The 21,226-nt window shown below is 42.4% G+C and overlaps 1 protein-coding gene across 3 annotated transcripts in view; it reads right to left on the bottom strand.

The window, feature by feature from the left end:
• Positions 1-20,663, bottom strand: part of trpm3 (transient receptor potential cation channel, subfamily M, member 3) — a 217,913-nt gene extending 197,250 nt beyond the window's left edge. For 2 of the 3 annotated variants that reach the window (XM_021621106.2, XM_021621100.2), the window contains exon 1: positions 20,368-20,663. In XM_021621106.2, the coding sequence (XP_021476781.2) occupies positions 20,368-20,460 (93 nt within the window). In that variant the 5' untranslated portion in view covers positions 20,461-20,663. The remainder of the gene's footprint in view (positions 1-20,367) is intronic. The other variant, XM_021621102.2, reaches the window with a different exon arrangement.
• Between the last annotated feature and the right edge of the window lie 563 nt (positions 20,664-21,226).

Genomic DNA, 21,226 nt, shown 5'->3' with positions numbered 1-21,226 from the left:
CGGGAGTAAAATGGAAAACCAAAAGCCAAACCAAAAACCCAACTCCTATTCAGAGCAAGTGATTCAGGTGTTCTACAAGCTTGGGACCAAACAAAGCCATGGTATTGGATCCCCAAAAAGAGTTTCATTAAGAGAAAAACGGATGTAAAACAATCTCTGAGCCGAAGCGTTAGAGGCCAAAACACTGTCGGAGTTGAGCAATGACAACTGAAATAATCTATGAAAAGATGCACATGACTCAGGGAGACTGGACACCGTAAAGTTAGATTTCTAGATATCAATAGAATTCTAATTCAGTGTTTGACACTTGTCTATGTCAAAATGTCTGAAAAGGTCTAACCTGAATATACTAGTGAGGACAGAAACCGTATAGAAGATCTGCATAGATGCCATGGTGAAACATACTCATATCATTAGCAATCAGAATGGACCGAATGCGATAGATATGTACAGGTACAAAGACATATGTCACAAAGACCTACAATACCAGTCAAAAGTTTGGACAGACCTGCTCATTCAAGGGTTTTTCTTTATTTGACTATTTTCTACATTGTAGAATAATAGTGAAGTCATCAGAACTGTGAAATAACACCTATGGGATCATGTAGTAACCAAAAAAGTGTTAAACAAATGTTATATTTGAGATTCTTCAAAGTAGCCACCCTTTGCCTTGATGACAGCTTTGCACACTCTTGGCATTCTCTCAACCATTTTCACCTGGAATGCTTTTCCAACAGACTTGAAGGAGTTCCCACATATGCTAAACACGCATTGTCTGCTTTTCCTTCAATCTGCCGTCCAACTCATCCAAAATCATCTCTATTGGGTTGATGTCAGGTGAATGTGGAGGCCAGGTTATCACTCTCCTTCATGGTCAAATAGTTCTTACACCACCTGGAGGTGTATTGGGTCATGAGTAGGTGTGTCAAAACTTTTGACTGGTACTGAATGTCAATGGCGATGTTATTAGCGTGTCTTGCTGGTTTAATGTCAGAGAGAGAGAGAGAGTCACGTCACTGAAAAAAAACTTTCTGGCACCTAGAATGATAGATGCATGATGCTCTCTACGTGGAGTCGAGCTCTTACCCCCACAGTTGAGCCACAGTGTTAAACTGCGTCAAGAAGCGGAGCCATTTGGCAGACGAAGCCAGCATTTCCCTTTTTGTTTCCAGACAGTCAGATAATGACATTAACTTGTCCCTGTCTTAACTGTTTCATACTGAGCTTATCAAAGAACACTCCATCATTAACATTGATTCCATCAGGCCAGCCTGTATTAGAGTACCCGGGCTATTCCATCATTCAAATCGATCAAATTGCATTTGTCACGTACGCCGAATACAACAGGTGTAGGTAGACCTTACAGTGAAATGCTTACTTACAAGCCCTTAACCAACAATGCTTTAAGAAGTTAAGAAAAAAACAAATAAATAAGTGTTAAGTAAAAAATAGAAAATAGAAAATAAAAGTAACATAATTAAACAGCAGCGCTAAAATTAACAAGCTAGGCTATATACAGGGGGTACCGGTACAGAGTCAATGTGCGGGGGGCACCGGTTAGTTGAGGTAATTGAGGTAATATGTACATGTAGGTAGAGTTAAAGTGACTATGCATAGATTACAAACAGAGAGTAGCAGCATCGTAAAAGAGTGGTCTGAGTAGCCCTTTGATTAGCTGTTCAGGAGTCTTATGGCTTGGGGGTAGAAGCTGTTAAGAAGCCGTTTGGACCACGACTTGGCGCTCCGGTACCGATTGCTGTGCGGTAGCAGAGAGAACAGTCTATGACTAGGGTGGCTGGAGTCTTTCACAATTTTTAGGGCCTTCATCCGACACCGCCTGATATAGAGGTCCTGGATGGCAGAAAGCTTGGCCACAGTGATGTACTAGGCCGTATGCATTACCCTCTGTAGTGCGAGCAGTTGCATCCCACGACCAGGTCTCTGACCTCCCTATAGGCTGTCTCATCGTTGTCTCATCATTCCACCTAAAGGCTACCACTACCACACTGTACGCTGTCCAGAGTGCTGAAAGTAAACATTTGGCCCAAGCTTCCATTCCCCCTGTCACAAGGAGATTCGTGTTGGATTTAACTAGTAATTACCAGTTGGAAAATTCCCACTTCCCATTTGGTTTACAAACACACCATAACACCACTAACTCATTGGAAGGACAAGACCTATACCTATCCTTTGACATATTGTGGAGTGTTGTACGATGTATAATTTGAGTTCAACTCAAAGCCTAGGGCTTTTTAAAATATATTTGTATTGATTAATAGGTAAAGAGTAATTTAAGAAGCCAAATTAGGAACCACTTTGGCCACCATGTAGACTATGCATAGTCATGCATTTCAGGGAAAATTGTCATTAATTTACATGCATTTTAGCAAAGATGCACATGTATGTACATGTATTTGAAATACACTATATTTACAAAAGTATGTGGACACCCCTTCAAATTAGTGGATTCGGCTATTTCAGCCACACCGTTGCTGACAGGTGTATAAAATCGAGCACACAGCCATGTAATCTCCATAGAAAAACATTGGCAGTAGATTAGCCTTACTGAAGAGCTCAGTGACTTTCAATGTGGCAACGCCATAAGATGCCACCTTTCCAACAAAGTCAACTGTAAGTGTTGTTATAGTGAAGCAGAAACATCTAAGAGCAACAATGGCTCAGTCGCGAAGTGGTAGGCCACACAAGCTCACAGAATGGGAATACCGAGTACTGTCCTCAGTTGCAACATTCACTATCGAGTTCCAAACGACCTCTGGAAGCAACTTCAGCAAAATAACTGTTTGTCGGAAGCTTCATTAAATTGGTGCCCATGGCCGAGCAGCCGCATGCATACAAGCCTTAGATCACCATATGCAATGCCAACTGTTGGCTAGAGTGGTGTAAAGCTCACCGCCATTGGACTCTGGAGCAGTGGAAATGCATTCCCTGGAGTGATGAATCACGCTTTCCCATCTGGCAGTCCGAAGGACAAATCTGGGTTTGGAGAACGCTATCTGCCTGAATGCATAGTGCCAACTGTAAAGTCTGGTGGAGCAGGAATGATGGACTGGGGCTGTTTTTCACGGTTCGGGCTAGGCACGTTAGTTCCAGCAAAGGGGAATCTTAATGCTACAGCATACAATGACATTCTGGACGATTCTGCCCTTCCAACTTTGTGTCAACAGTTTGTGGAAGGCCCTTTCCTGTTTCAGCATGACAATGCCCCCCGTGCACAAATCAAGGTCCATACAGAAATGGTTTATCGAGGTTGGTGTGGAAGAACTTGACTGACCTGCACAGAGCCTTGACCTCCACAACCCCATCGAACACCTTAGGGATGAATTGGACTGCGAGCCATGCCTAATCGCCCAACATCAGTGCCCAACCTCACTAATGCGCCAATGTTCCAACATCTAGTGGAGGCCTTCCCAGAAGAGTGGAGGGTGTTATAGTAGCAGAGGGGGGACCAACTCCATATTAATGCCCATGATTTTAGAATGATATATTCGACAAGAAGGTGTCCCTTTTGTCATGTAGTGTACATTTTAGGTTATGGTAAATACACTGCTTAAAAAATAAAGGGAACACTAAAATAACACATCTTAGATCTGAATGAATGAAATACTTTTTTCTTTACATAGTTGAATGTGCTGACAACAAAATCACACAAGAATTATCAATGGAAATCAAATGTATCAACCCATGGAGGTCTGGATTTGGAGTCACACTCAAAATTAAAGTGGAAAACCACACCACAGGCTGATCCAACTTTGATGTAATGTCCGTAAAACAAGTCAAAATGAGGCTCAGTAGTGTGTGTGGCCTCCACGTGCCTGTATGACCTCCCTACAATTCCTGGGTATGCTCCTGATGAGGTGGCGGATGGTCTCCTGAAGGATCTCCTCCCAGACCTGGACTAAAGCATCCGCCAACTCCTGGACAGTCTGTGGTGCAACGTGGCGTTGGTGGATGGAGCGAGACATGATGTCCCAGATGTCTTCAATTGGATTCAGGTCTGGGGAACGGGCAGGCCAGTCCATAGCATCAATGCCTTCCTCTTGCAGGAACTGCTGACACACTCAAGCCACATGAGGTCTAGCATTGTCTTGCATTAGGAGGAACCCAGGGCCAACCGCACCAGCATATGGTCTCAAAAGGGGTCTGAGGATCTCATCTCGGTACCTAATGGCAGTCAGGCTACCTCTGGCGAGCACATGGAGGGCTGTGCGGCCCCCCAAAGAAATGCCACCCCACACCATGACTGACCCACCGCCAGCAGCTGGAGGATGTTGCAGGCAGCAGAACGTTCTCCACGGCGTCTCCAGACTGTCACGTCTGTCACATGTGCTCAGTGTGAACCTGCTTTCATCTGTGAAGAGCACCGGGCACCAGTGGCGAATTTGCCAATCTTGGTGTTCTCTGGCAAATGCCAAACGTCCTGCACGGTGTTGGGCTGTAAGCACAACCCCCACCTGTGGACGTCGGGCCCTCATACCACCCTCATGGAGTCTGTTTCTGACCGTTTGAGCAGACACATGCACATTTGTGGTCTGCTGGAGGTAATTTTGCAGGGCTCTGGCAGTGCTCCTCCTGCTCCTCCTTGCACAAAGGCGGAGGTAGCGGTCCTGCTGCTGGGTTGTTGCCCTCCTATGGCCTCCTCCACGTCTCCTGATGTACTGGCCTGTCTCCTGGTAGCGCCTCCATGCTCTGGACACTACGCTGACAGACACAGCAAACTTTCTTGCCACAGCTCGCATTGATGTGCAATCCTGCATGATCTGCACTACCTGAGCCACTTGTGTAGGTTGTAGACTCCGTCTCATGCTACCACTAGAGTGAAAGCACCGCCAGCATTCAAAAGTGACCAAAACATCAGCCAGGAAGCATAGGAACTGAGAAGTGGTCTGTAGTCACCACCTGCAGAACCCCTTCTTTATTGGGGGTGTCTTGCTAATTGCCTATCATTTCCACCTGTTGTCTATTCCATTTGCACAACAGCATGTGAAATGTATTGTCAATTAGTGTTGCTTTCTAAGTGGACAGTTTGATTTCACAGACGTGTGATTGACTTGGAGTTACATTGTGTTGTTTAAGTGTTCCCTTCATTTATTTATTTATTTATTTTTTGGAGCAGTGTATATTGAAATGTATGAGTTTTCTCAATATGGGCGCATTCTACAATGGTAATACTCCTTACAAAGCAGATAATGGCTTCATCTCATTAGACCACATTATAGTCTTAATCTGGGACTAGATTCACAATACAGCTTAGCTTCACTCTTGGTGTTTTATAACCCAGAGCAAACCCGTTTGGTACAAGCCAAAAGTCTGAACAAGTGGAAATGTACCTACGTATCCTCTTACTTCTCTTAATTTACATCTTCATTACTCTAACAGCCTTGAGTGTAATATACCCCATAAACATAGATACATCATCAAACAGAAGTGTATTGAGAAATGTATGTGTTGATTCACCTTTGGTCAATTGGACATCTATCAATTACCCCACAATGAACGCACAAACTAACAGGCATGTAGAATATCAACAACATTTAAATACTCAAAAATAAACACACCTTAGAAGACAAACACACACACGCACACACGCACACACACACACACACAGACACACACACACACACAGACACACACACACACACACACACACACACACACACACACACACACACACACACACACACACACACACACACACACAGAGGCATACATTCACAACTACTTACACCCAGATGGAAGTGTCTCTCTCCACATTCTAAGCACACAGGAAGAAGGTAGCACTTATAATAATTGATCAGACTGATTTAATAATGCTAAGTGCACCTAACCAAAAACCTTTTACTGTCATCAAGCAGCCAGCTCAACTCATTCTGAAATACAGGGAAGCCGGAATGAATGTGTGTGTGTGTGTAGAGTGCATAAGAGAGTCAGGACAGGAGGCGATTACTTCTGGGACCACGGGCCAGTGATCAACCTTTTTTTTTACGCCTAGGGTCTGGAAAAAATGTGGCCTTTCTAAATGCATTTCACGCAATTCAACAACATTTTAAATGACTGAAGACTAATTAGCGTAATATTTTTTAATACCTCACAAATAATCTAAATGAAAGGCTACTTTGACACTGACAAACTGAGAATCTGAGATCAATAAAAACGACCTTGTCTTGAATCCATCAATAGCCTTGGTGTGTGTAGACACATATTGTACAATATGAGGAGGAAATAGTCCTAAAAAATATAAAATAACAATATAGTCATAAAAAAATCTTTCCAGTTTCCAATTTTACTTTGTAAAAGAATGCTGTTCGCTCAACAGGCCTATTTGGAAGTTGATAACATAATTTGATAGCCTACAGCCAAATTAGTCATCTCTTTTCAGCAGAATCCATTTGCTTTCCAACCTGTGTTTTCCTGCAATTGTATTTGAAATATTGTGAAAGGTTTTGGCTGTATGCTGTTCACTGACAGATTTGCCACAGGTTCCAGACTGTGATTGGGCTACACAATCCACAGCTAGGCATGTTTTTTTTATATACAGTATATAAGATATTGATCCTCTGTGGCTAAATTATAGGACTAGTCCTGGTGTAGTATTCTGAATGATTTCATTACTGTCTGAAAAGACAGAAGTAATTCAATAACTTTAGCAAAAGAGGCTCCTAAATAGCTTTTACCCCTAAGCCATAAGACTCTTGAACAGCTAATCAAATGGCTACCGAGACTATTTGCATTGCCCCCAGCTAGGCTATTGTTATTTACTGCTGCTCTTTAATCATTTGTTATTCTTATCTCTTACTTTTTGGGAGGTATTTTCTTAAAACTGCATTGTTGGTTAAGGGCTTGTAAGTAAGCATTTCACTGTAAGGTGTTGTATTTGGTGTATGTGACAAATTCAATTTGATTTGATTTGATATTGTATTTCATGTCTAGACAATATTTACCCATCCACTTAGCTAGATGTGGGGTTTTATATCATTTCCTTCATGTGACCCATCAATAAGGGTCATCTAATAATGATAAGATATTGATTCAATATTTTGATCTGGACACTTTCTGTTGTTGATATTGCTACAATGCAAGTAACCACGTCACTGTACAGTTTACACCGTTTTCTATATCCTGTGCATGTTACAAATAACTTTGATTTTCTTATAGCGTGTGTTTACCACATGTCCTCACATATGATTCCTTAAAGAGATGGATGGGGCAAAGGCTTAAGAGGGTGTGAACGATTCTGAATTGGTGTAGACAAAGAACAGCTCTCCAGCAGTTGTACCAGAACATTCAAGGCCCATTTTCTCAAAAGTGGGGTTATGGGATTATCAACTTTCAAAGCAGAATTACTTTCCCATTGTTCCTCAACTACAGTGTATGACATACCATATTCTAGCTCTGTGTCTCTACTTTTATCCAATGTAAAAAAACACAATTTCAAATTTTGCTACATAAGACCGAATCGAGGCTGTCGGTCACCTTTTTTAGAATTTCATAATTAATGAACATTATTTCAAAAACCCGGCAAAAATCTGGTGTTTCTATTTCAAACGGTTTTGTTATATTTCACTCTTCTGTGATGTATATAAAGTGTAATATTGTGATGCAAACTCAAAATGTAATACAGTTCAACATCTGACATGGTACAGGCGTCTTCTTTTTTTAAAGCCCGTAACCATGTTTGTGAGGTGTATACTGTTGTTTCAACATAGATTTGTTCAAGACACTGTGACTCTGATTTAACTCATTGCAGTAAAAGGTTGAAGGTCGAAGGGAAACTCTTTTAATGGGGGATTTAATTACTGGTTAAAAACGTCAGAGAACTTGATTAATTACCAGTTAGGATCGGAATTAATCATGGCACAGACTTATTGAATTACCATCGCACACTGGACCCATGAGCATCCAACACTTTTGGCTATCTCTAAATCTCATCTTTATTTTCACTGTTCACACCCACCCTGACAGACATCCGTTTTTAAAAATACATATTTAACCAGGCAAGTCAATTAAGAACAATTTCTTATTTACAATGACGTCCCACCCCAGCCAACGCTGGGCCAATTGTGCGCCATGGAACACCCAATCATGGCCGGGTGTGATACAGCCTGGAATCGAACCAGGGTCTGCAGTGTAGATCATAGACTACATTGATTCTATGCAGTTTAGCAATGAGATGCACTGCCTTAGACCACTGCGCCACTTGGGAGGCCCATCATTATCATTATTCTGAATTACCTTTAAATCAATGTGGGCAAGGATGCTGGTTAGAAGATACCAAGGGAATTTCAGCAGGACAATAAGCTAAAACATAAGGCCAAATATGAACTGGTGTTGCTTACCAATACGACATTGAATGTTCCTGAGTGGCCTATATAAAGTTTTGACATAAATCGGCTTGAAAATCTATGGCAAGACTTGAAAATGGCTGTCTAGCAATGATCACAATCTATTTGACAGAGCTTGAAGAATTTTAAAAATAATACTGTGCAAATATTGTACAATCCAGGCATGCAAAGCACTTCAAGACTTGCCCAGAAAGACTTAGAGCTGTAATCGCTGTCAAATGTGATTCTAACATGTATTGACTGTGAATACTTATGTAAATTAGATATTGTATTTCTGTATTTCATGTTCATTAAATTTGCAAACATTTATTAAAGCATGTTTTTACTTTGTCATTATTGGGTATTGTAATAGATGAGTGAGAGAAAGAATTCAAGCTATAACACAACAAAATGCTGGAATGAGTCAAGGGTATGAATACTTTCTGAAGGCACTGTAAATTGGGTTGAGATCTGGTGACTGAGACACACACACACACACACACACACACGCACGCACGCACGCACGCACGCACGCACGCACACACACACACACACACACACACACACACACACACACACACACACACACACACACACACACACACACTCTCAAATACAAATACTCTCGTTACTATAATTGAGTAGCTTTTCCGAGTACTGAAAGTGAGTAATTTTACTTTTACTTAAGTATGTTTAGAATGAAGTATTGTTATTAAGTACTGTTTCAAATATATCCATTACAGAGTACAATTTTGTAGGCTATCCATAATAGTAGATCATAAGGTCATGTAAAGATTGCAAGAGCACCTCAGAGCTAACTTTATTTAGTTTGAGATGTAACGTGATGTGTGTTAAAAACAATTTAGACAGAGGAGTCTGTGACCAGTTCTCCTTCAAGCAAAGGAGAGGTGATGCTATGCAAGTGTTGCTTAACCAGGATGGCGGTGGTGGCAGCCTACAAAACAAATACAGAATTTATCAATCTAATGCAACATCTACAGTGCCTTGCGAAAGTATTCGGCCCCCTTGAACTTTGCGACCTTTTGCCACATTTCAGGCTTCAAACTTTAAGATATAAAACTGTATTTTTTTGTGAAGAATCAACAACAAGTGCGACACAATCATGAAGTGGAACGACATTTATTGGATATTTCAAACTTTTTTAACAAATCAAAAACGGAAAAATTGGGCGTGCAAAATTATTCAGCCCCTTTACTTTCAGTGCAGCAAACTCTCTCCAGAAGTTCAGTGAGAATTTCTGAATGATCCAATGTTGACCTAAATGACTAATGATGATAAATACAATCCACCTGTGTGTAATCAAGTATCCATATAAATGCACCTGCACTGTGATAGTCTCAGAGGTTCGTTAAAAGCGCAGAGAGCATCATGAAGAACAAGGAACACACCAGGCAGGTCCGAGATACTGTTGTGAAGAAGTTTAAAGCCGGATTTGGATACAAAAAGATTTCCCAAGCTTTAAACATCCCAAGGAGCACTGTGCAAGCGATGATATTGAAATGGAAGGAGGATCAGACCACTGCAAATCTACCAAGACCTGGCCGTCCCTCTAAACTTTCAGCTCATACAAGGAGAAGACTGATCAGAGATGCAGCCAAGAGGCCCATGATCACTCTGGATGAATTGCAGAGATCTACAGCTGAGGTGGGAGACTCTGTCCATAGGACAACAATCAGTCGTATATTGCACAAATCTGGCCTTTATGGAAGAGTGGCAAGAAGGAAGCCATTTCTTAAAGATATCCATAAAAAGTGTCGTTTAAAGTTTGCCACAAGCCACCTGGGAGACACACCAAACATGTGGAAGAAGGTGCTCTGGTCAGATGAAACCAAAATGGAAAATTTTGGCAACAATGCAAAACGTTATGTTATGGCGTAAAAGCAACACAGCTGAACACACCATCCCCACTGTCAAACATGGTGGTGGCAGCATCATGGTTTGGGCCTGCTTTTCTTCAGTAGGGACAGGGAAGATGGTTAAAATTGATGGGAAGATGGATTGAGCCAAATACAGGACCATTCTGGAAGAAAACCTGATGGAGTCTGCAAAAGACCTGAGACTGGGACTGAGATTTGTCTTCCAACAAGACAATGATCCAAAACATAAAGCAAAATCTACAATGGAATGGTTCAAAAATAAACATATCCAGGTGTTAGAATGGCCAAGTCAAAGTCCAGACCTGAATCCAATCGAGAATCTGTGGAAAGAACTGAAAACTGCTGTTCACAAATGCTCTCCATCCAACCTCACTGAGCTCGAGCTGTTTTGCAAGGAGGAATGGGAAAAAATGTCAGTCTCTCGATGTGAAAAACTGATAGAGACATACCCCAAGCGACTTACAGCTGTAATCGCAGCAAAAGGTGGCGCTACAAAGTATTAACTTAAGGGGGCTGAATAATTTTGGACGTCCAATTTTTCAGTTTTTGATTTGTTAAAAAAGTTTGAAATATCCAATAAATGTCGTTCCACTTCATGATTGTCCCACTTGTTGTTGATTCTTCACAAAAAAATACAGTTTTATATATTTATGTTTGAAGCCTGAAATGTGGCAAAAGGTCGCAAAGTTCAAGGGGGCCGAATACTTTCGCAAGGCACTGTATAGCCCCTTCTCTATTTCAGGGGGGTTTGCACATTATTTTTATTTTCCATTAAGTTCTGTTGTTGCCTCCAGAGCTAATTTGACACCAAATCCTTTAGGTAGGTCCAGTGTGCCCTGGCACTCGTATGGTGTATGTGCCCTGGCACCTTGTATGGTGAGTGAGTGAGTGTGTGTGAGCTTGATTGAGTGAGTAAGTGAGTGAGGAAGGGAGGGAATGAAGGAATGAAAGAAAGAGGAAGTTTGTGTTTGAGGGAAAGTTTGAGGGAAAAGAGTAAATATATTTTCAAATATGAACAGCAATTTTTTTTTAATATACTACATACAGTGGGGAGAACAAGTATTTGATACAATGCCGATTTTGCAGGTTTTCCTACTTACAAAGCATGTAGAGGTCTGTAATTTTTATCATAGGTACACTTCAACTTTGAGAGACGGAATCTAAAACAAAAATCCAGAAAATCACATTGTATGATTTTTAAGTAATTAATTTGCATTTTATTGCATGACATAAGTATTTGATCACCTACCAACCAGTAAGAATTCCGGCTCTCACAGACCTGTTGGTTTTTCTTTAAGAAGCCCTCCTGCTCTCCACTCATTACCTGTATTAACTGCACCTGTTTGAACTCGTTACCTGTATAAAAGACACCTGTTCACACACTCAATCAAACAGACTCCAACCTCTCCACAATGGACAAGACTAGAGAGCTGTGTAAGGACATCAGGGATAAAATTGTAGACTTGCACAAGGCTGGGATGGGCTACAGGACAATAGGCAAGCAGCTTGGTGAGAAGGCAACAACTGTTGGCGCAATTATTAGAAAATGGAAGAAGTTCAAGATGACGGTCAATCACCCTCGGTCTGGGGCTCCATGCAAGATCTCACCTCGTGGGGCATCAATGATCATGAGGAAGGTGAGGGATCAGCCCAGAACTAGGGATCAGCCCAGAACATCATTATTTGGGGATGCTTTTCTGCAAAGGGGACAGGACGACTGCACCGTATTGAGGGGAGGATGGATGGGGCCATGTATCACGAGATCTTGGCCAACAACCTCCTTCCCTGAAGATGGGTCGTGGCTGGGTTTTCCAGCATAACAACGACCCGAAACACACAGCCAGGGCAACTAAGGAGTGGCTCTGTAAGAAGCATCTCAAGGTCCTGGAGTGGCCTAGCCAGTCTCCAGACCTGAACCCAATAGAAAATCTTTGGAGGGAGTTGAAAGTCCTTATTGCCCAGCGACAGCCCCGAAACCTGAAGGATCTGGAGAAGGTCTGGATGGAGGAGTGGGCCAAAATCCCTGCTGCATTGTGTGCAAACTTGGTCAACAACTACAGGAAACATATGATCTCTGTAATTGCAAACAAAGGTTTCTGTACCAAATATTAAGTTCAGATTTTCTGATGTATCAAATACTTATGTCATGCAATAAAATGCAAATTAATTACTTAAAAATCATACAATGTGATTGTCTGGATTTTTGTTTTAGATTCAGTCTCTCACAGTTGAAGTGTACCTATGATAAAAATTACAGACCTCTACATGCAAAATCGTCAGTGTATCAAATACTTGTTCTCCCCACTGTATATAGTAATGTAGCAAAGTAAAAGTTGTCATAAATAGTAAAGTACAGATACCCAAAAAATCTACTTACAGTGCCTTGCGAAAGTATTCGGCCCCCTTGAACTTTGCGACCTTTTGCCACATTTCAGGCTTCAAACATGAAGATATAAAACTGTATTTTTTTGTGAAGAATCAACAACAAGTGGGACACAATCATGAAGTGGAACGACATTTATTGGATATTTCAAACTTTTTTAACAAATCAAAAACTGAAAAATTGGGCGTGCAAAATTAAGGTCCGAGATACTGTTGTGAAGAAGTTTAAAGCTGGATTTGGATACAAAAAGATTTCCCAAGCTTTAAACATCCCAAGGAGCACTGTGCAAGCGATAATATTGAAATGGAAGGAGTATCAGACCACTGCAAATCTACCAAGACCTGGCCGTCCCTCTAAACTTTCAGCTCATACAAGGAGAAGACTGATCAGAGATGCAGCCAAGAGGCCCATGATCACTCTGGATGAACTGCAGAGATCTACAGCTGAGGTGGGAGACTCTGTCCATAGGACAACAATCAGTCGTATATTGCACAAATCTGGCCTTTATGGAAGAGTGGCAAGAAGAAAGCCATTTCTTAAAGATATCCATAAAAAGTGTTGTTTAAAGTTTGCCACAAGCCACCTGGGAGACACACCAAACATGTGGAAGAAGGTGCTCTGGTCAGATGAAACCAAAATTGAACTTTTTGGCAACAATGCAAAACGTTATGTTTGGCGTTAAAGCAACACAGCTGAACACACCATCCCCACTGTCAAACATGGTGGTGGCAGCATCATGGTTTGGGCCTGCTTTTCTTCAGCAGGGACAGGGAAGATGGTTCAAATTGATGGGAAGATGGATGGAGCCAAATACAGGACCATTCTGGAAGAAAACCTGATGGAGTCTGCAAAAGACCTGAGACTGGGACGGAGATTTGTCTTCCAACAAGACAATGATCCAAAACATAAAGCAAAATCTACAATGGAATGGTTCAAAAATAAACATATCCAGGTGTTAGAATGGCCAAGTCAAAGTCCAGACCTGAATCCAATCGAGAATCTGTGGAAAGAACTGAAAACTGCTGTTCACAAATGCTCTCCATCCAACCTCACTGAGCTCGAGCTGTTTTGCAAGGAGGAATGGGAAAAAATTTCAGTCTCTCGATGTGCAAAACTGATAGAGACATACCCCAAGCGACTTACAGCTGTAATCGCAGCAAAAGGTGGCGCTACAAAGTATTAACTTAAGGGGGCTGAATAATTTTGCACGCCCAATTTTTCAGTTTTTGATTTGTTAAAAAAGTTTGAAATATCCAATAAATGTCGTTCCACTTCATGATTGTGTCCCACTTGTTGTTGATTCTTCACAAAAAAATACAGTTTTATATCTTTATGTTTGAAGCCTGAAATGTGGCAAAAGGTCGCAAAGTTCAAGGGGGCCGAATACTTTCGCAAGGCACTGTAAGTGGTAGTTTAAAGTAATTTTACTTTATACCACTGTATGTAGCCTACTGGTCATAGTTAAGACCTCATCATAAGCTGGTAATGACCACCTGACTCCAGCTTATTGCCGATTTGTAAAAAGTATCGCTCTCTCTTTCACACACACTCACAGGTAGAATGACAATGTTGACATGATGATAATCTTTTCTATAAGTTATTGTGATCATCATCTCTCTCTCCCCCTTCTCTCTCTCACACAGAACACATACACACAGCTTTTTTTTCTTATATTTTTTTACCCCTTTTTCTTCCCAATTTCGTGGTGTTCAAATGGTAGTTACAGTCTTGTCTCATTGCTGCAACTCCCGTACGGACTCAGGAGAGGCGAAGGACGGGAGCCGTGCGTACCCTGAAACACGACCCAACCAAGCCGCCCGCACTGCTTCTAGACACAATGCCCACTTAACCTGGAAGCCAGCCACACCAATGTGTCAGAGGAAACACTGTACACCTGGCGACCATGTCAGCGTGCATGCGCCCGGCCCGCCACATCCCCTAACCCAGACGATGCTGGGCCGATTGTTCCCCGCCCCACGGGTCACGCGGTCAGGGCCAGCTGTGACAGTCTGGACTCGAACCAGGATCTCTAGTGGCACAGCTAGCCTTAGACCACTGCTCTCTCTCTCTCTCTCTCTCTCTCTCTCCCTCTCTCTCTCTCTCTCTCTCTCTCCTAACAAACCATCGCCTAATTAAGAAAACTTAGCAGTCAAATCTTTTAAATTGAGAGGCTTTTGTTGTTTCCAAGTGGTGGCATTGTTGTGTGGTGGTGTAGTTGTCTCATGTGCTATATGGAATGCTCAAGCAATGCACTGATCAAGCACCCCTACAGGTGTCGCACATCTTCCCCATTATCCCCAGTGCATTTATACCTGTGTTCTCTCTTTGTCTGTTGCCAGTTAGTCTTGTTAGGTCTTACCAGCGTGCTTTCCCATCTTCCTTTTTCTCAAGTCTTCCTTTTCTCAAGACTCCCAGCACGGAGCCCCCATTGGAAGACACGAGGACTTACTGCAATGCCTTATGGAGGGACTCCATACCCTGGCAGAACGCCATGACCAGGCATTTGATACATTGCTGGAGAAATTCCGCAGATTCCCTTCTAGGCAGCGGGCTACACCAGTAATCCCCCAGACTCTCAGCAACCCCGCTATCAGCAGCTTTTCTTCACAGCCTACCCCAGTGTCCCGAGAACCCCGCTTACCTCCCCCGGGCGCTACGCTGGAAATTCTGGAACCTGCCGCGCCAGTTCGTACTATCATGGGAATGCCTGTGAAAATAAAAACCTCAAATGGCCCTACTCCTGAAAAAAAATTATCGGGCCGGATAGGCTGAAGTTGATTATGCCCGAGTACCATTAGCCAGAGCCCAGAGAAATATGATTCTGCCTGTCTCTGAAAAGCACGGCCCACATGAAGCCCCCAGAGTCCGAGTCCATGCTGAGTCCCCCAAGTCTCCCCCAAGTCCCTGCTAAAAAAAAACATTAATCAAATGTGTATAATGGTAATGGTTCTAGTGTCTTATATGCAATGGGCGCATGGCCCACAAACACTATGCACATGTTTATATAGATTGGAGTCTATTCATTTAGTAGCATTTAGATAACTGATCAGTAGTTCAATCAGATTTCAACCAAAAAACAGATATCAACCAAAATATGATGTATTTTTCAGGAAATCATAAAGATGTCAGGAAAAAGACGACTAAATCTGGTTGTGACCTGATTATAAGACACCCTGACCAGATTTCAACCAGTAAAATATGTCTTTATCACGTCGTATTCCCACTGGGGAATTCCCACTTGCTCAAGGGTACAAAGGCAGGAGATGGTACATGGGATCAATGACCAACAGCCCTGCAGCTGCCAGTTCAGTTGCATTCCCATGTCTGTGTTGCCCGGCCCGGGGCTTAAACCAGCAATCTTCCAGCTGCTGGTCTGCCTCTCCAGCCTCTGTTTCTCAATCCTGGTCGTGGGAAACTAAAGGGGTGCAAAATCTTATTTTTGTCTGAACACTACACAGCTGATTCAAATGATCAACGTATCAAGCTTTGTTTTGAATCAGATGTGTAGTGCTAAGGCAAAACCAAAAATGTACCCCCCTTTGGGTCCCAAGGACCAGGATCAGTAAACACTGCTAAGCTAGGCTACTACAGGGCTAGGCTACTACAGGGCTAGGCTACTACAGGGCTAGGCTACTACAGGAGCAATGAATGAGTGCGGTGCCATGGCTACAATGGTTCATGCCCAGGATGTAACAAAAATGGGTATGGAACTGAACTGGTAGCTGGATGTACTGTCTCCATGTACCGTCTCCTGACATTGTGTCCTTGACTAAGGCACAATTGCTCTTCACCAGGTGTTTGCTGCACTGCATGATGTTGGGCAAAGCAGAAGACACATTTCTGTTCTAAACGATTGACAATAAAGTATCTACTCTCTCCATGTTCTTGTCACAAGATGACTCTGTTGCCTCTTATTGCACAACTGTACAAGTATTCCATGTATTCTACTACACTGCCATTACTGTATGTATGGATATTACTAAAATATTTGACACTGTGAAAGACTAATGTCTCTCTTACTATGCCTACTTTGAATATTGTTGTGAATGACTTGTTTATGGTGAAGTATCCTGATATTGTGAGATACTAATACGTCACATTATAACATGTTTACTTTGCCATCAAATGAGAGAGCTGAAATGAGAGGGCTAAAACCATACCTTTGAACTTGAGATGGGTTAAATGGAATTCTACCTGAAATATGAACACTGACAGTCCTGTAACATCTCTCATGTAACCTTATATGAAATTAACTCCTGCAGAATTAAGTATTTCTCGCAGTTCAATGACACACCAAATGTTATTTTTGGTCTCGTAAAAAGGAGTGGAGTAATACGGTAAGATTTATTTATTTCAGTATGTCGAGCAAATGCGAATATGGGTGTGCTTTCAGTGATTGTACCTTTTGCCTAACAGCCACACGAACGCAAACACACACACACACACACACACACACACACACACACACACACACACACACACACACACACACACACACACACACACACACACACACACACTAGACAATGCTTTACATGGTAGCCAGGTAATTAGGTCAAATCCACGGGAGACTGGGAAAGGGCTTGAGGGGCATAAATGTGCACACATGATAATGATAGGCTTATTAGGCTGAACTTACACTGCCATTCTGACATCTCCTGAGATGGACCAGACACACTATCTAGACCCATCAGTGATTAGAAAGCCACTCACATCAATGCACACACGTTTCCCATCTCTCTGTTAATGCCTTATACACTCATGCACACAGACCCCATCAGTGATTACAATAGGATTCATTTCAATGAGCTATACACATGCAAATACAAACACGTCCACACACACACACACATTCAACTGGCCTGGTTTAACATCATAGAGATACAGTACTTGCTGTGAGACTTTGATGCTGAGAGATCAAAAGAAGACTGGGGAGAACACAGACAAGAGCTCTATAATAATGTGTATCAAAACGCATGGTTATAAACAGCCTTTAACATGTTCACACTAGCCAATGAATAAAGACAGTTTATAAACAGGTCTATAAATATCTTGTGACAGCCAAAAATGTGCCTCATATGTTAATCACATTTATCACTCCCTCTCATACAATGTGCAAATACAGTGAACACAGGCACACAACCAAACCAGTGGAGGCTCCGAGGAGGAGGAGGAAGAGGAGAACCATTCACTATAAAAATAGTGAAACATTAAAAACACATTGTTTTGCAATGAAGGTTTACAGTAGCCTCAACAGCACTCTGTAGGGTAGCCGGAGGACAGCTAGCTTCCGTCCTCCTCGGTGTATATTGACTTCAATACAAAACCTAGAAGGCTCATGATTCTCAACCCCTTCCATAGACTTGCACAGTAATTATGACAACTTCCGGAGGATGTCCTCCAACCTATCAGAGCACTGTCCATCCAATCAAAGGATCAGAGAATTAATCTAGTACTAAAACCATATGTTAGAGCCTGCTAGCACTGCAGTGCATTATATGTGGTGAGTAGTTGACTCAAACAGAGAAAGACAATAGTTGAGCAATTTTGAACAAATTAATTTCTAAAACAATTGAGTAGAGGCAGAGAGGGAGAACTTCACTTTCGCTTACTTAGCTAGCTAATACAGCTAATTTAGCCTACTCAACAACCTGACTCAAACAGAGAAGCATAATATTTATGTTAGCTAGCTGGTCCAATATTTCAACTCTTCCAAGTCAAATTAAAATCAAATCAACATTTCTTTGTCACATACACAGGGTTAGCAGATGTTAATGCGAGTGTAGCGAAATGCTTGTGCTTCTAGTTCTGACCATGCAGTAATATCTAACAAGCATCTAACAATTTCACAACAACTACCTTATACACCCAAGTGTAAAGGAATGAATAAAAATATGTACATAAAAATATATGGATGAGCGATGGCCAAACGGCATAGGCAAGATGCAGTAGATGGTATCGAGTACAGTATATACATATGAGATGAGTAACGTAGGGTATGTAAACATTATATAAAGTGGCATTGTTTAAAGTGGCTAGTGATACATTTATTACATCCCATTTTTAATTATTAAAGTGGCTAGAGATGAGTCAGTGTGTTGGCAGCAGCCACTCAATGTTAGTGATGGCTGTTTAACAGTCTGATGGCCTTGAGATAGAAGCTGTTTTTCAGTCTCTCGGTCCCAGCTTTGATGCAAGTCAAGGTAAGCATTCGGTTAAATTAAATGATTGCCACCGGGTAACTATTAAACTGCTATACACATGGATTGGACTGTGGGTTAGTTCCAATGGTGTTTATAAACTCTGGTTTGCTGATGCTATGTTTTGGCTATTGAGAGGCTTTGAAGCCACCGGTCAGCCATATTGGTACTCCCCAGTGGGAGCATTCAGCCATATTGGGACTCCCCAGTAGGAGCATTCAGCCATATTGGTACTCCCCAGTAGGAGCATTCAGCCATATTGGTACTCCCCAGTAGGAGCATTCAGCCATATTGGTACTCCCCAGTAGGAGCATTCAGCCATATTGGTACTCCCCAGTAGGAGCATTCAGCCATATTGGTACTCCCCAGTAGGAGCAGTCCTCCATAGGAATGAATGTAATTCTACAGTATTTCAATCCAATGTTTAACTGACAAAATTACATGTATTTAAGTACTTTTTTGTTTTAGTGTGGACAGTAACATTAGTATTTTCAAACAACATACTTAATTTTAGCTAACATAATATAATTGAAAAGTATGCATTAAGGTATAACAGAATAAATCTGTCAAAAATGAATGTACACATCAATAAATGCATTTATATAGCTTCCAAAATCTGTTTTTCCAATGGAGGATGAGTACCAAGATGGCTGGGAGGTGGCTTCAATACATCGCCTCATGTCAGTCATCCAGGCGTTATATACAGAACATCATTGGTTAGTTATAGTTATAGGGTTTTTCGCCTAGTCCCAGACAGTTGTTGTGTTGTGCACTGAAGTCCACAAGCGAAGTGAAAATATCAGAGGAGGAGAGCAGTAGATGTGATGATGCTGTGAAAGTGAACTGTGTGTGCTGGTGATTTCATTATATTGAGCTCCAATATGCTGTAATAGAAATAAGGCCATGATCATAATTTCTTAAAATAATAATCGTCCTCCCTAATCATAAACGGCACCCACCACCAGAGAACATTTGTTACAGCGTGGTCACTTTCACACAGCTAAGCAAAACCTCAAGGAAGGCACATCAAGAATGAATCACACATCTAATCAAATCAAACAAATCAAATCAAAGTTTATTGGTCGTGTACACAGTTTGGAAGATATAGCGGGTGCAGAAAAATGCTTGTGTTACTAGCTCCTAACACTGTAGCAAAAAAATGCCAAACCAAAAACAGGGCAGTGTAGATTGGATATAACACTATTTGAACCTAATTGCTCAGATATCTTCACCAGTCATTGTACACAGTATAATGGCTATTCTTACTTGTAACCTCCTCCTGTGACACTTTGGTCCCCGCCTGGTCTGTTTGAGTTGTCTTGCCAATAACCAAATAGGAGTAGGTGAGACAGAATAAACAGATCTGGGAGAAGCATATTCCTGTGTAAATGTACTTTTAGGTTTTTCTTAACCACCCTCTTATGTCAATCTCAAACTCCCCCACCTGCCCCCCCCCCCCCCCCCCCCACCCCCTACATTCATCGTCCCTCTCCTCCTACACAACCTTCTCTCCTCCTCCACTCCCCAGTCCCCTCTGGTACCCATACCTTGAGCAGGCGTACGGATGGTAGGAAGGCTGCGGCGCACAGTTTCCTGATGGTCCAGTTGATTGGCCGCGGAGGATCCAGCTGCTGGTTCATGGTTCCCGCTCCTCCCGCCTGGCTTTTCCCGGCTTTTCCAGGAAAAGAGCCCCTCCGGGGGGGCAAAGCAACGGGGTCTCCAGCCAAATAGAACAACTCAGATCCCGGCAGAGCATGACCCACAACACCAGACCACCACCTTCATCCTTGTTCCACGGCAGGTCAGCCCTTCCTTCACCTGGGTGCCCTTCCTCCCCTCTCTCTCTCTCCCCCACCCCTCCCCTCCCTTCCCACCCCACAGATCCACGGGGTCCGACGGCCGAGTTCCGAGCACCTGAAGCATCCAGCCCTCTCTCCACATGCAGTATCCCAGTATCCCAGTATCCCAGTCGACCCGGTGCATACGATCCAAACTAGCAGAGCAGAACAGAGTAAAGAACAAACAGAAGGTGATGGAGAAAGAGAGTCGAGAGAAGCAAGAAGGAGAGGAGGAGCGCAGCACAGCACGGCAGCTCAGAGCATAGCACGTAAACCGAGCAGAGTGACAGGGAGCTGCACAGCACCGTCTCCAAGACGAAAAGAGAGAGAGAGAGAGAGAGAGAGAGAGAGAGAGTGATAGGGGGAGAAAGAGAGAGAGAGAAAGAGAGAATGGACAAGGCTGAGAGAAAATAGGCTGAGAGAAAATAAATAAATGAGGTAAAGAGAGAGTAAACGGGAGAGCAGAGCTTGAGCACAAGCAGAAAGAGAAGGAGAGAGAGAAAAGGAGATTAGAGAAGAGAAAGGAGAGCGAGGATAGCAAGCAAGTAAGAGAGAGGGGGGATTGATG

The sequence above is a fragment of the Oncorhynchus mykiss genome, chromosome 11, assembly GCF_013265735.2.
Source record: "Oncorhynchus mykiss isolate Arlee chromosome 11, USDA_OmykA_1.1, whole genome shotgun sequence".
In the NCBI taxonomy this organism is placed as follows: domain Eukaryota; kingdom Metazoa; phylum Chordata; class Actinopteri; order Salmoniformes; family Salmonidae; genus Oncorhynchus; species Oncorhynchus mykiss.
This window is presented reverse-complemented; position numbering and strand designations above follow the sequence as displayed.